A 14311-nucleotide genomic window follows, 5' to 3' on the forward strand; every position below is an offset into this window, starting at 1 on the left:
AAAAAGCCCGAGCCAAAAAACAACAAGACGTTGGCCCAACATTTGGCCCACTCTCATTGCGATTGCTTTTGCTTTTGCTTTGCTGTTGAAGGTTTGTGTCTGCATACAAATTGCTTTGCGAAATCAATTTGGCGACTTCCTACATTCGATCCACTATCAAAGGCTGAACACGTCCCGCTGACGAAGACAACAGAGACAACAAGAAGCGACCAAAATACATTACCCTAAAGTCGAGCAATTGCACTTGGCTATATAAGGCAATGCGCTGGCTGCTAAAACACATTCTCAGTTCAGAGTTTAAGAGTCCAACTCAAGCCAAACCCAAACACAAACCCAACTGCAACATGTTCAAATTCGTAAGTTGAACTTGAAGAGGAGTTTGATGATTTGTGATTTAATCCTTTTCTGTACTTCTTCAGCTCATCATTGCCGCTGTTGTCGCTTGCGCTGCTGCCAAGCCTGGCGTGGTTGCTCCTCTGGCTGCTGCCCCACTTGCGGCTGCACCACTCGCATATGCGAATGCACCACTTTATGCCGCTGGAGGCAGCAGCCAGGTGGATGTGCGCAACAACTATGATGGCACTCAATCTTCATACACCACCGCGCCCTTCGAGCTGACTCCACCTTACTCCAGCCGCTACGTCTCCGGTATTCCCGCAGCTGCCTACGCCGCTGCTCCCTATGCCGCTGCTCCTCTGGCTGCTCCAGTTGCTGCTCCCCTGGCTGCTCGTCTGACCGCTCCTCTGGCTGCTTCCTACGCCGCTCCACTGGGTGCTCCTCTGGCCGCTTCCTACGCTGCTCCTCTGGCTGCTCCTTATGCTGCTCCCTACGCCGCTGCTCCCTTTGCCGCTCCCTACAGCTTCGGCGCTCCACTTGCTGCTCCCTACAGCTTTGCTGCCCCCGCGCCCGCAGTTGTTGCCTAAATCCGTGTATAAAACTATTTTCTTAGCGAAATAAAATCATGTTTACAGAATTGTGAAATCTTTAAAGCGTTGATTGTTGATCATAAATCAGTGACTTAATCATAGTTTATACGCTGTCATAAAGCGTTACCATTTGAAGTGGGCAGGCAGACACAGAAATGTCAAAGGTGCTTATATAATCAGAAGTTATTGAACCGCCTTCCGCCTCGGGGGGCGGCGGTAAACAAATGTAATTTTGTTGCAAAGCGAGTCACGTTTCTTGTGGCTTACCACATAAACCATAAACGGGACACAGACTTTGTTGCAGTCTTGGGCTGGCTGGCTGACTGGCTGGCAAACGAAAGTGAAGAGCTGCACGTTCCATTTGGCGAGTGGCCAAATTAGTTAACAACAAATTTACACTATAAATTCAATTGCATTTGTCCATGGTCAAACATTGACTGACGCGTCTTCAGGCCAAGCAGTAGCAACCACTCAACCACCCACCAAAAATCAAATCAAGCAAGATGTGGCAGCTGAAATTGGTAAGAAAGGAATTCCAAGTAACCCAGACTTCATTTAATCCTTTTTCCTTCCTTCCTTCGTCTAGGCTTTCTTTGTTGCTTTGGCTTTGTGCAGCAGCGAAGCGAGACCTTCGCATCACTTTGATCACCACTTCGAACCTCATTTCAATCACTTGGAGCAACTTCATGGACATGTGGATCATGTGGATTATGCAGCGCCACTGTTGGAGTCCTTTGCTCCTGTGCCAGCTCCTGCTCCCGTTTGGCCAGCTCCTGCACCTGTAGCTCCAGCACCTGCTCCACTCTGGGCACCTGCTCCTCTCGCGCCTGCTCCTTTAGTACCTGCTCCTGCTCCTTTGCTTCCCGCTCCTGCTCCTTTACTGCCCGCTGCGTTGCCCGCTCCACTGTGGCCTGCTCCAGCTCCCCTGGCACCTGCTCCATTGCCAGCTTTGGTGCCTGCGCCAGCTCCATTGCTTCCCGCTGCTGTTCCATGTCCTCCCGCTGTGCACACACATGTGCTGCCCACCACTGAGGTGCATCTGCCCACGGTGACACAACTTCTGCCACCTGTGCTCGAGTCGGTGCCTTTCGCCTCCAGCTATCGTGCTATTCCCGGACCTAAGACCACCTCACACCGCGTGTCCTTCGGGTATGCTTTCCCTAAGCTGCTGGCAGCTCCACATGCTCATCTGCGTGCTCTTCCCCTGAAGTTGGCTCATCATCATCATCATCATTCGCTTTTCTAGTTTAGAGTTGGATTTGGAGTTTCTAAAGGGAATATTGGAGTCATATCTTAATCATAATACTTTATTGTAGCTACATTGAACCAAACCAAAGACGTTTTGTGTCATGTTTAAACATATACCTTAAATTATGTATTTATATGTAAATATACAAATACTTAAATTACAAAAACAAAACATTTATTTTAGTGTTACTTAATAACTTTTAAACCATTTAGTTGCTCTGAAAGTTTCTGACTGATATAAGAGTAAACGGACAACTTGAAAGCGACTGATAAGAGAAATTACTTTCAAGATTTATGTTAGATTATATTTTGCATAAATAAGTAATCCGATGGAATCAAAATATTTCCATAATTCGAAGACAAAATGCATTTTTATTTTGAAAATATATTTATAACCAAACTGATGGAAAATACTGAGAAATATGTGTTTAGTTCAATTCATTGTATACCTTCCATTTTTTTGTTTGTATACATTTTTAAAAAAATTAAAAATGGTTTGGGTTTTTTCGGAAGGTAGTACTAAAAATATAATTGTATATATTTCAATATATTATTTTATATTTTTTATATTATTTTTCTCTAATCGCCTTAATTAACTTGAGCAAAAAATCTACTGTATCTACGATTTTTACTTTTATTTATTCACACTTCTTTATACATAAGGTTTCTGATACTATAATATAATAATACTTTATTATTTATTTCTTTGTCGATAATTCACTTACTAATTGGGCTTCTTTAATTTTATTTCATTTTATTTACACACCATATTTCCCAAGCTGGCTTTAACTGTATAGCATGGGTCATAAGATTTCAATGAAATCCCTTTTATAGGAAAACGATTGCGAAACAAATTACACATTCCAATTCCATATCGAATAAAAGTCACAGTTTATGCACCTACAATAAAATCCTAAAACTAAATGCGTTCCCTACGTGAAAAATAGTTGAGTGTAGACTGTTTAAGTGTGAGAATCGGTGTCGAGGTCAGCTGTGCCAAATTTTATCTATGACTGAGATCAGCTGAGTGAATGCACTTAAATGTCACGGGCAATGTCGGGTTAACCCATCAGCTAACCAACCAACTAAGCAGCTATTGTTTGGAGTAACTAAAAAAACTGGCTAGACAAATGATGTGTGGATAAATTGACAAAGTGGTGCAGCGGCACACGACACTAGGCTGGCATAACAAGTAAATTATGAATGCCAAGCACATGACAAAGTCAGTGTGGAAAAGGTAGAGGAAAAAGGCAGCGGCGAGGTAAGTAAGTCAATTGCAATAAAGAAATTAAATGTTATGTGAAGTGGACGCCCACGCGAATGAGAAGAAGAAAGATAGACTAGGAAGAAGGCGAGCAAAAGAGAGAGGAGAGAGGTTGGAAGAAAAAGGGGGGATATATTGAGAAAGAAAGAGAGGGAAAGAGAGTAAAAGACAGAGAGAGACAGAGAAGTGCAGCACGCATGTCACGTCTGATAAGTGTGGCTCATTTGTGGCTGATGAATCGTTGCCACTGAAATATTGTAAGCAACAACGAAAACGACAACGAAAACTTGCTCAACTCCTCACCACAACCGCAATTACAACCGCAACGACGACCACAACCACGACCAACCGCAAAATATCGGCCAGTGGGCTAAGTTAAGTTTTCGAATTTGGTGTCGAATTTGTTGCGTGCAATTATGAAAGTGGTTGTTGTTGTTGGTTTGCTTGGGAGTTCGATATCAATACGTAAGAGGCGGTCAATTGATTTTTAAACACACGACGCACACGGTTAACGCCCTTCGACAATGGGCCTTTTATAGAAAGTCTTCCAAGGTATTTGCGTATGCGTGTCCACGCCGGCGAGAATTATAAAAACCCTCCGCACTTGACAATTGCACATCAAAGCCGAGTTAGCACTCAAACAAACCACCCACAAAAACCCAAACCAAACCCAAAAACTAAAACAAAATGTTTGCCAAGTTGATGGTAAGTTTTGTGTAACCACCGCAAAAAAAAAGGATTATTGATTTCGATCTTCACTCTTCTGGATTTCAGCTCGTTGCTCTGTGCGTGGCTGGTGCCCAGGCTGGTCTGCTTCCCTTCGCTGCTCCCGCTCCACTTGCTGCCGCCGGTGTTGTGGCTCCCTATGCCTCCAGCTTCAACGCACATAGGATTAACCATGCTGTCGCCTTCCCCGTAGCACCTCCAGTTGCTCCTGTTGCTTTGGCTGCTCCAGTCCCAGCACCTGTGGCCTTTGCTCCACCCAAGGTGGCATTTGCTGCTCCCGCTTTGGCTCCTGCTCCAGCCTTTGCTCCAGCACCAGCTTTTGCTCCAGTTCCTGCTCCAGTGGCCGCTCCTCTGGCTGCTCCTTTGGGTGCTCCTCTGGCTGCTCCTCTGGCTGCTCCTCTGGGCGCTCCTCTGGCTGCTCCTTTGGCCACTCCCTTCGGATATGCCGCTCCTGCGCCTTTGGCTTTCGGTGCGCCCGCCAGATTCGGTCTGCCAGCCGCAGCTCCCTTTGCTGCTCCCCTGCCCGCTCCTCTGGCCGTCGCACCCAAGTTCGCGCCTGCACCTTACTTCTTCTAAACATAGCTTAGCACATAAAACTTCCTCCGTCCACAAGGAGTCACAGACTTAGCACAAATCTCAACTAGTAGAAAGCAAAAATGCTTGGCAAATAAATTTTAAAATACACTTTTATTCGTCTTCTTAAAAACTTCCTCTCTACAATCGAATTCCCTTTACATGTCCAATGCGCTGAAAGAGCGGCACATGCTCAAAGGGTGTGTGAGAGATTGGCACCGAGTCGTAGGTGACGTGAGCAATCTTCGTAAGCGGAGCCACAATTGTATAACCAGGATGTTGCTGCTCCTCGAGAGTAGCTGGATGATGATAGACAACGGCTGTGGGCTGATGATACACCAAAGTAGCGCTCTCCACTTGCTGGAGGACAAAGCACAGCAGAAGACAAACAAAGAAGAAGCCACGCATTCTGATCCGTTCCATTTCCCGACTGCAGTTCAACTAAGCTGCAGTTGAGGCTCGACCTGAGCTAGCTTGGTGTACAGTTAGAAGCTGGTGGCATCTTTAACCGGTTTTCCGGTGCAACTTGACTGCACTTTTTTTTCAATTCCCTGGGAACCTGTTGCAACACTCACACACACTTCCACAGTTAACCATCTTTTACTCCACTTCCCAAAACTCGTTTTCAAGTTCAAGTTTAACGCTTTTGTAGTTGTGGTTGTCGTCGACGTTGAGTTTGTTGTTGTTACTTTTGTTGTCGTCTCACAGTCTGAAGTTTGTCAAAGTGTCAGTGACTCTTTTGTGGAGCTTATGAATGTGTTTTTAATACTTTGATACCCAGTATGGTTATTGGTGGAAAAAGAGTTATTAGTTGGGGTTACGTAGCATGAATGTTGAATAGCACTAAGCGATTTAAAAATGTTTGCTAGTTGAAGAAGATAAAGAAGTAATTATTAATGAGAGTTATTTTACTTTTATTTCAATTACGAAGGCTGCTTGTTATAAATAAAACTTGTATAGAATAAATCAATGTTTAGTATACTACAATATGCCAAAATACTATACTACAAAAATAATAAGATATACGGAAGTGTATCTTTGGTCTATCGATAATTGTTATATTATATACCATAGAGTACAGATTAGAGTATAGATTAATTCAAAGTTTAATATGCTACAATATATCTATGTATATCTATATACCGAAATGTATATTTGGCTTATTGATTTTTTATGTAAAATATACCAGATTGTGAGCCAAAGAAACTAATACTTAACTTCTATATTTTTTTTAAGCTTTACCAAATTTTCAGGAAACATAAAGACAGTAGTTATGATTGTATGAACTTCTGCTCTATGGGTATATAAACTTGAATTATAACTCCGAAAAGTATTTAGGGTATTTCTTAGCTGTAACAACATATTTATAACTTTCAAAAAACTATTTTAAACAGAAAGCATTTAAGGTTTTTCCAAGCCAAGGAAGACCATTTACTTTCAAACTAGTATTTTAAAGTTGCCTCCAATTTTAGTTTTTTATGATCTTCTAATCTCTACGATCAGTCATAAAAGAGATAGTTTTCTATAAGCCAGTAAGTCAGTGGTGAAGTGTGCTGTTTTATTACCTTAAAAGCTACATTTTACACAAACTATTTTAAATTAAATCAGTGTCTGGATTAACCTTTAAAAATCGAATGTTCATTCAATCAAATTGATTTTATGCCAAGTTAAAAGCATGCAAATGCGTTGACGATCTATTTAACTTGATACAGGGCATCTGGTAGTCAAAGATTCAAAATAAAAACTGCATCATTGTTATAATTTTTCGTTGTGATAAATAATACACGTATTTCTTTTGCATTTGTTTTGATGAGAGTCAGCTGAGCTAGTTGGTCGCGCGGTTCGCTAAGTTGATCCATTGTTTATGAGCTGTTGTCTCAAAGAGTTAAGATTGCCCAATCACTTTATGATCGACACTTTTGGCTGTAGAGAATTGATTACTGTGGCGCTTCTATACGAACGCAAATGATTTTGTTTAAGCGAGACAAGAGGAGGAGACGATGATCTGTTGCTCTTTATACATAAATTATTGCGTCACATGACTTTAAATTGTTGTTGTTATTTTGGTGATTTGGTTTACTCGCCTCAGGCATAATTTGTGAGCACATTGACCTTATTTTAATATCAGTTTTAACTGTTGTTTCTCCTTCTCCTACTTTATGCTTAATCGATTCTGGAAAATGCCAAATACACCCACAACAAACAGTTAAAAATACAACTTTGAGGTTGAATTTAGACCATAAAACCCGACTGGCCAACAAGCTGCTGCCAAAAGACCACAAAAAGCAGGCACAGCCCAGCCCAAAACTGGACATTTAATGTGCTCCCAGTGTGGAGACAGGTACAACAAAGTTGTAGCAGTGTTTGGTGGCATGTTGTACTCGTAAATTCAACACTTTTGCCAATTAAATGATTTAGTTTGTGTGTGAGTGCGTGCCACATTGCGTATGCGCAATGCGAGGCAAAGCGAGTGAAATGTCTTTGCCCAAATACACGTAAAGTAGATTAACTGAAGCAGCCACAAAACCGAATGGCCAAAAGCAGTATCCATTAGATCATCGACAGCCCATTTTGGACGCTGCCACTTTAGTTCCTACTTGCAACTGCAACGGCAAAACCGGGCGTATAAAAGCAACACGCCTCGATCGAATGCAACGGCATAAACGCAACAGAGTTTCGGACGAGCGATTGTTAAAAGACGTTAAGTGAAATGTACAAAGGAGTGAGTAGACAAATATGCTTAGACAAGGATTAATCTACAATTCAATTCTCTATCAGCTTATATTATTAGCTGCGCTCTGCGTGACGAGCAGCTTTGCAGCTCCTGCTCCTGAGCCAGCTCCAGCTCCGGCTCCGGCTCCAGCGCCAGCTCCTGCGCCCAGCATTGGATTGGGACACGATTATCTTGGCTATGGCGGCCTGGGATTGGGCTTGGGCCTAGGACTCGGCCATGGACACTACGGTGGCTATGGACTCGGTCTAGGATTGGGCTTGGGCTATCATTCGCCCATCATCAAGTCCATTGGAGCGCCCATTATCTCGAAGACCATCATTGGCAAGAGTTATCTGGGTGGCTATGGACTGGGACACGGCTACCTCGGTGGATATGGACACGGTCTCTATGGCCACGGATTGGGCTTGGGCCTGGGACTGGGCTATGGACATGGCTATGGCTATGGCTGGTAGAGCACAGCTTACGTGGGGCGCTTTGAGAACGTGTGAGAGTTTTAAACAAGCCATTGCTTAAGTGTTTACACATCCAAATATTAACTAGAACTAATCATGCAATCAGTCAGTCAATCAGTTAGAGATTCATGCGATCAATCATCTATCGAATACATATGTACGTAGCTCAATCGAGTAATAAAATAACTTGAAAACTTTGAGAACATTTTTTTAATTAACACATTTTAATATCAAAGCGAAATCAATCAATCATTTGGATGTATCAAACATACGATACAAAGTTCTATATACATTATTTAAAACTTTTCAATCATAAAAGATAAACATTTTACAAAGTATTTTACAAATTTTGCGACTCTTAAATTTCCAACATAAACAGAAGCGGTCAATCAATCAGTCAATCATCATATTTTTTCGCTGTTCTCACAGCTCAACTGAGTAATAAAATAACTTAACAATTTGAACACATTTTTTCCATGAACTCTTACATTCCAAAATATAAACGAACCAATCAATCAAGCAGTCAATCATCAAATTATTTAACTATTTCTATTATACGACATAAAGTTCTTGGGCAATACGATTCCGACTAAGTAACTTAAAGAGTTTTGTAAAGTTTTTACACCCTGTCGCATTCCAATCTAAGGCGTAACCCATCAATCAAGCAGTCAATCATTACGTTATGTTGCTGTATGAATCATATGATATGAAATTCTTGGAGATTTAGGAATTTAATGTAATGTAATGAGGATTTTAATGTAATTTGTCAAGTGTCACATTTAAACCCACCAATCAAGTAGACAAATCATTATCAATCATTACATATTACATGACAATGTATCAATCATTTTATATAAATTCTTAAGAAATAACTTACAATCGATTAATTAGCTCAATCCGGTTATAAAATTTCGTACAATTTCGCATTATTCGAATGAATATAAAGTTTTTCAATCTGTCAATTTATAACATTAATCAAATCCAAAAATTAAGCAGCCAATTATCAAATTTTGTCATTTGTATCAAGCGTATGATATGAAGTCCGTGAGAAATAATTTGCAGTCGCATAATTAGCTTAATCGAATGATAAAATATTTTGGAAACTTACAAATTGTTCAATATTTTATACATTTTGATACGTGTCGCATTCCACCAATAAGCACTGCTTATCAATCAAGTAGTTTATCCACATAATATAAATTGTCTGTCAATCATATGATGTTATGTTCTTGAGAAATAATTGAACAAATTAGTAGTAGTAGGAAAGATATTTCCAAAACTTGGCATTTTGTCAACGATTGTTTAAGTTTTGCGACCTCTAACACTTTAACATAAAACGGAACCAATCAATTAAGCAATTATTCAGTCAATCAACAAATTATCACATCGCTGTATCAATCTCATATTATAAACTAATTTCCAATTAGCTGAATTGGGTAAAAAACATCTTCAAAATTTCACAGTTTTTCAATGATTTTTTAGCATAAAACAGAATCAATTAATCAAGCAGATAATAATTTAGTCAATCAATCAATTGGCACACTTCACATTTCGCTGTATCAATCATAGAAATAGCAGTTTTTGAATGCACATCTCATCCATATATTAGGTAGCACTTTAAGTCAATCATACCATCTCCAAATCAATCACACAAAAGTAATAAAACTTCACGAGAATTTGCGCATTTTTTTGTTTCAATATTATTCAAAATTCTTCAGGCGACACGAAATGAAATTGGACACCTAAGAAGAAGCTGCACGAACCGACGAACCGAAAGCCTCATCTGATCTTTACCAGCCATGTCCCAGACTGAGAGCTGGAGCAGCATAGGATCTGTAGCCAAGTCCCAAAGGAGCATGAGCGAGGCCAAGTGGAGCAGCATGGGCAATAGCTGGGGCAGCATAGCTAATCCTGGGCGCCAGTCCGTAGCTGGAGTAAGCCGGAGCAGCCAGAGGAGCGTGAGCCAAAGCTGGAGCGGCATAGCTGAGCCTGGGCGCCAGACCGTAAGAGGCAATCGATGGTGCGGCCAAGGCGTGGCCATAAGAGATAGCCGGAGCAGCGGCCAGAGGCAAAGCTGGAGCAGCCAAGCCACCCAGATAGCCAGGAGCGGCAGCAGCGCTCGCCAAGCAGCAGAAGGCCAAAACGAACTGCGAGAAATCGAAGAGATGATTAATTTATTGCAGTTGCATTCAGTGCAAAAAAACTTACGTATTTGAACATGTTGCAAATATTTATTGTAGCTGATTTACTCGGGTCGAGAACACAACGTCTAATAATGCTAGTTGCATGGGCTCAAACGCTTTTATAGCCAAATCGCCAGAGAGTCAGGCCCAAAATGCATCAAATGCACTTTTACTTTTGTTGCGAGGCTGTGAGACTCAACTTCAACTTCAACTCCAACTGCAACTTCGTGTGCATGCAAAGTGCAACAGTTGCCGGCGTTTGCAGCCCGAGTTGGGTGAAGTGCGACAGAGCGGAGGGGCGAAGAGGTTGCGATAAAAGAGACCCGCCCAAACCGCACCACAGCCAACTGCAGCCAATGCGGATGTTTGGCCCGCTGATAAATGGCATCGGTGAGAAAAATGAACAAAAAAAAATACCAAAAAACCGAAAACTGCTAAAATTCAAATTGCGATTTTGAACGAGTTTCCGAAAACATTTAAGAACTGGTCAACGAGTTTCTGCAGCCGACCTGAGAGGTGCGTTATGCGTGGTGCAGAATGGTGCCGGGTAGTGCAGAGTGGTGCAGAGTTGTGCTTGGTGTGCTGAGCATTGTATGAGGCGCAATTATCTTGCTCAGTGCGTAAAGTGAGCATTTAGGATCGCAAGATTAAGATATAATTACAGCACCGGCAAAGATAGAATGCTGGGCGTTGACTGCAGAACAGCTTAAGCTACACTGCGAGAAAAATCAGAATATTTTATATTACTTAGTATTCATTCTAAACCATATTAAAAACTACAGCTTGTAAAGAAACCCATCAAGTTCCCAATATTCCAGTTCTAAAAAGAATTAGTAGGACAAATGTATACATAGAGCATAAGTAATAGCATTTTAAATTTATTTTGAGGGATCTAGAATGTCCTAGTTCAAATCGGAAATAAATTCTTAAAGATGTTAAGTTTTTCTCGGTAGGATATATTACTTGTTAAATGTTAATTATTCACACTAAAGCAACCATTTAAGAAATACAAGAAAATATGTATATAAAAATATGTAAATATTGTATTTATATTTTCTGCTTGAGCTTGACTCTGTAATAGACGTAATTATTTACAAATTGACTGGGCGTTGACAACAAAACAGTTTAAGTTACACTGAGAGAATTATGTATGCCAAGTATTGAAAGAACTAATCAATTTTCAAATATTTCAATTCTTAAAAGCCTTACTGTAATAAAAATATTAACAAAAACAATAAATTTGATCAACTCCAACTTGTGTTCAATGAAGACTCAGTTTAAAATATTTTAGCTTCGTACTTCACACAATCAGCTAAAATGTATAAAATTATACAAATAATTTATTCATATTTTTTGCTTGAACTTGACTCTTGATATAATTACTCTCAAAAGGAGTCTAAGATTAGAACTTTCTATAATTAGAATATAAGTTTGTGAAGTAATGAATTTTGATGTTGCTTATGCTCAAGAAACAAGTGAAAAGGGTACAGTCGAGTGTGCTCAACTGTGAGATACCCATTTTAAATATTATTCTTCAAATATATCAAAAATTTTTAAATTTACCAAAGGCCATATTTGATATATTGATATAGCCTATGTAGTATAAATAATTATTATACATATGTTATAATGATTCCGTATGAAATTCCACATTGGATGTGTAGACAGAATATATAACATAAGCCAAAGAAAATAAAAAAAAACTGTGTAAGAGCTTAATTTTGTACTACATAATGGCATTAAATAAATAAATTATGAAATTTTTGCAAATAAAATAAAATAGAATAGAAAAAATCAAATTTTTTTCTCATTTTTAAAGAATTAAATTAATTTTAAGTACTTTAAATTGATGATAAGATATAATTTAAATATAGTTTTGAATGATTTAAAGTGAAGATAACATATAATTTGCAATTTAAAGTTTCAATGTTTATGAAAAAAAAGAAAGACTACTAGCCAATTTGTTTTTTTTTTGGTTTAGAAGATTTACTTGGCGATAAAAATGTATGTGCGGAACATAATATATAATTAATAGAGGAACAATTTAAATATACATTTGCAATTCCAATAAGCATTGATTCTTCCCAATTCTTTTTGCTCAGTGCAACGATCAAGTTAGACAGTCAGCTTGAGCCGGACTTGCAGTGGCATGTCTGGGCATTATCTAGGGCAGTCAGTTGTCGATAAGCTTAGTTGTTGAGCTGTGCTGTGTTGTGCTGTGCTGTGCCTAGCTGCGCAGCTGACAGCTTTACGTGGCAGTGGCGTGGCAAGGTCAACGCCAACACGGGGGTTAACAGCCTGCCCCCAGCGAGGCATGCCACTGCATTGTGATTTGTGTTAAAAAGAGAATAGAATAAACAACATAGAGAACTTTTAAATGCAATCATAAATTCAAAAGCTATCAACTGCGTGCCACAACGGGCACAATGCAAATGCTGTTGTCATAATTCTAAGAGTTGTTGTAGCCGCCAGTTTAATTGCCACACCAGACACCAGACCAGGCACTTCACTTCACTCCACTCCACTCTACGCATAACTCAAAGTCAAACCTTACGTAAGTAAACCCAACCACCTGATTGCTGCTCTAGTTGAACCGCCCTGCGGAGCAGCAACTGCAACAAACAGCAAATTGACTGCGTAAATCTTGTGGCCACCAAAAAACCGAACCGAACCGAACACCTTCCCCTCCTGGGGCCAATTGGAAAGGCGTCCAGGTGACAATGGAGAGGGAGGCTGACTAGTCTAGGAGACAGCCAGAGGCAGAGAGTTAGAGCCTTGGCCAGGTTGTGTCTTGGCTAATTGCGAGCAGTGATTATGCGTAACTTACGCCCAGCGCAAATATTTGCATACAAATTCAAATTCGTATTCGTATTCAGATCGAGTGGGCGATCTACTGGCTACTACTACCTCAATCTATTCGATTTGTTCCATTTTTTGGTTCCATGCAACTCCATGTGGTCTAAAGCATAGATCACACGCTTTTTGCCTGCCTCTATGCGGGTTGCCACCAATTTTACGAAGCCGGTTTAGTTTCGAATTACAGTGTAAGAAATTTAACTCAATTAAAGTTTTGTCAGCTCTGCCGGGCGGCGATTAATTCTGTTTGGAATTTATTAGGTCTGCGAGTGACCTTTATGGATGTTTTTGCAAATTGAATTTGCCAGCTCGTTAGCCAACTGCCAAATTGTGGCACAGTGTAGACGTTAACTGACTGACGGCACTGTACAGATAGTCTTAGGCCTACAACAGCATTTAAATGAATTGCTGATTATACTCCTAAAAATAAATCAAGGGAATATTAAATGCGCTTCACAAATGCAATAAATATGAAGGCAATTGAGTAAATTTATTTATTTTTAAAAATGTAATTTATTGAAATCCAAGTTCTTTTTTTTTTTAATTTTGATTAATTATTCAAATTGAAAATCGTTGAAATAAAAGGTTTCTCTTTATAAATTTTAAATATTTCACTTTATTTTACTGAAGAATAATTCTGTTACAATGTTATTATAATAAAGAATTCAATTTCTATCTTAGAAAAATATAACATATTATTTAAATTTAGTCTGAAGGCCTTAGTTGCTCTGGCTCATTGCAATTTCTTATTTTAATGAAATAATTATCTTATATTTGTTAAACTCCAAGTGTTTTCATTCAATTTCTTAAACTTTCTTTATTTAATAACATTATTGGAAAATTAAATATAATAAATATGTAGTTCAATTTATATTGTAATAAATAAAAGTTAAGTAAATGATATATTTATGAATAGTAAAGTCCGTTGTCCGTAATTTGGTAGAATTTATGTTTTTATTAAGTACTAATTAAATTAAAAATTAACTAAACATGAAATTTGCTGCATTGCCAGCGTTAAACTCTTGACACTTTCTTTTAATGAATAATATTTTGGTTGAAATGGATAAATAGTAAAAAATATATTTTAATAAACATGAAGATAATTAACGAAGTTAATAATTACTACAGTTTCAATCTTTGGAAATTATAGTTAAATTACAATAATAGCTTATATTTCAATGCTTAAATTAATTTTATGGAAATTAATTTTTCTATAAGCATTTATATCCTCTTTAAATTGTATTTTAATCAATAAGACAATAAAATAAATTGCAAAATTATTAAAAATTTCAGTAGAGATATTAAATACTCATAGATCATTCTATTTAATTCTTAATTCTGTAAAATAT

The 14311-nt window shown here is 38.9% G+C and overlaps 5 protein-coding genes across 5 annotated transcripts; 3 read left to right on the plus strand and 2 right to left on the minus strand.

The window, feature by feature from the left end:
• The first annotated feature begins 260 nt into the window (after positions 1–260).
• Positions 261–995, plus strand: LOC117572029 (cuticle protein 16.5). The gene is made up of 2 exons (XM_034254579.2): positions 261–356; positions 420–995. The coding sequence occupies exons 1-2, from the start codon at positions 261–263 to the stop codon at positions 921–923; spliced, it is 600 nt and encodes a 199-aa protein (XP_034110470.2). The 3' UTR covers positions 924–995.
• A 2987-nt stretch (positions 996–3982) lies between these two features.
• LOC117571698 (nematocyst expressed protein 3-like) lies at positions 3983–4826 on the plus strand. The gene is made up of 2 exons (XM_034253994.2): positions 3983–4143; positions 4213–4826. Exons 1-2 carry the CDS (start codon positions 4126–4128, stop codon positions 4738–4740), a joined length of 546 nt encoding a protein of 181 aa, XP_034109885.1. The 5' UTR covers positions 3983–4125; the 3' UTR covers positions 4741–4826.
• A 6-nt stretch (positions 4827–4832) lies between these two features.
• LOC117572028 (uncharacterized) lies at positions 4833–5188 on the minus strand. The gene has a single exon (XM_034254578.2). The coding sequence runs from the start codon at positions 5158–5160 to the stop codon at positions 4879–4881; it is 282 nt and encodes a 93-aa protein (XP_034110469.2). The 5' UTR covers positions 5161–5188; the 3' UTR covers positions 4833–4878.
• Positions 5189–7473: 2285 nt separating this feature from the next.
• LOC117572027 (keratin-associated protein 6-2) lies at positions 7474–8082 on the plus strand. The gene has a single exon (XM_034254577.2). It carries the CDS (start codon positions 7474–7476, stop codon positions 7921–7923), a length of 450 nt encoding a protein of 149 aa, XP_034110468.1. The 3' UTR covers positions 7924–8082.
• A 1525-nt stretch (positions 8083–9607) lies between these two features.
• On the minus strand, positions 9608–10282 carry LOC117570522 (cuticle protein 16.5). The gene is made up of 2 exons (XM_034252223.2): positions 10132–10282; positions 9608–10070 (listed from the first exon to the last, which is right to left on the minus strand). The coding sequence occupies exons 1-2, from the start codon at positions 10141–10143 to the stop codon at positions 9714–9716; spliced, it is 369 nt and encodes a 122-aa protein (XP_034108114.1). The 5' UTR covers positions 10144–10282; the 3' UTR covers positions 9608–9713.
• Positions 10283–14311: the final 4029 nt, after the last annotated feature.

The sequence above is a fragment of the Drosophila albomicans genome, chromosome 3, assembly GCF_009650485.2.
Source record: "Drosophila albomicans strain 15112-1751.03 chromosome 3, ASM965048v2, whole genome shotgun sequence".
Classification (NCBI taxonomy): Eukaryota; Metazoa; Arthropoda; class Insecta; order Diptera; family Drosophilidae; genus Drosophila; species Drosophila albomicans.

Coding starts and splice junctions, on each gene's coding strand:
- LOC117572028 (XM_034254578.2), bottom strand. CDS start 5,160: ATGGAACGGATCAGAATGCGTGGCTTCTTCTTTGTTTGTCTTCTGCTG.
- LOC117572029 (XM_034254579.2), top strand. CDS start 261: ATGCGCTGGCTGCTAAAACACATTCTCAGTTCAGAGTTTAAGAGTCCA. Junction 357..419: donor ACTGCAACATGTTCAAATTC/GTAAGTTGAACT, acceptor GTACTTCTTCAG/CTCATCATTGCCGCTGTTGT.
- LOC117572027 (XM_034254577.2), top strand. CDS start 7,474: ATGCTTAGACAAGGATTAATCTACAATTCAATTCTCTATCAGCTTATA.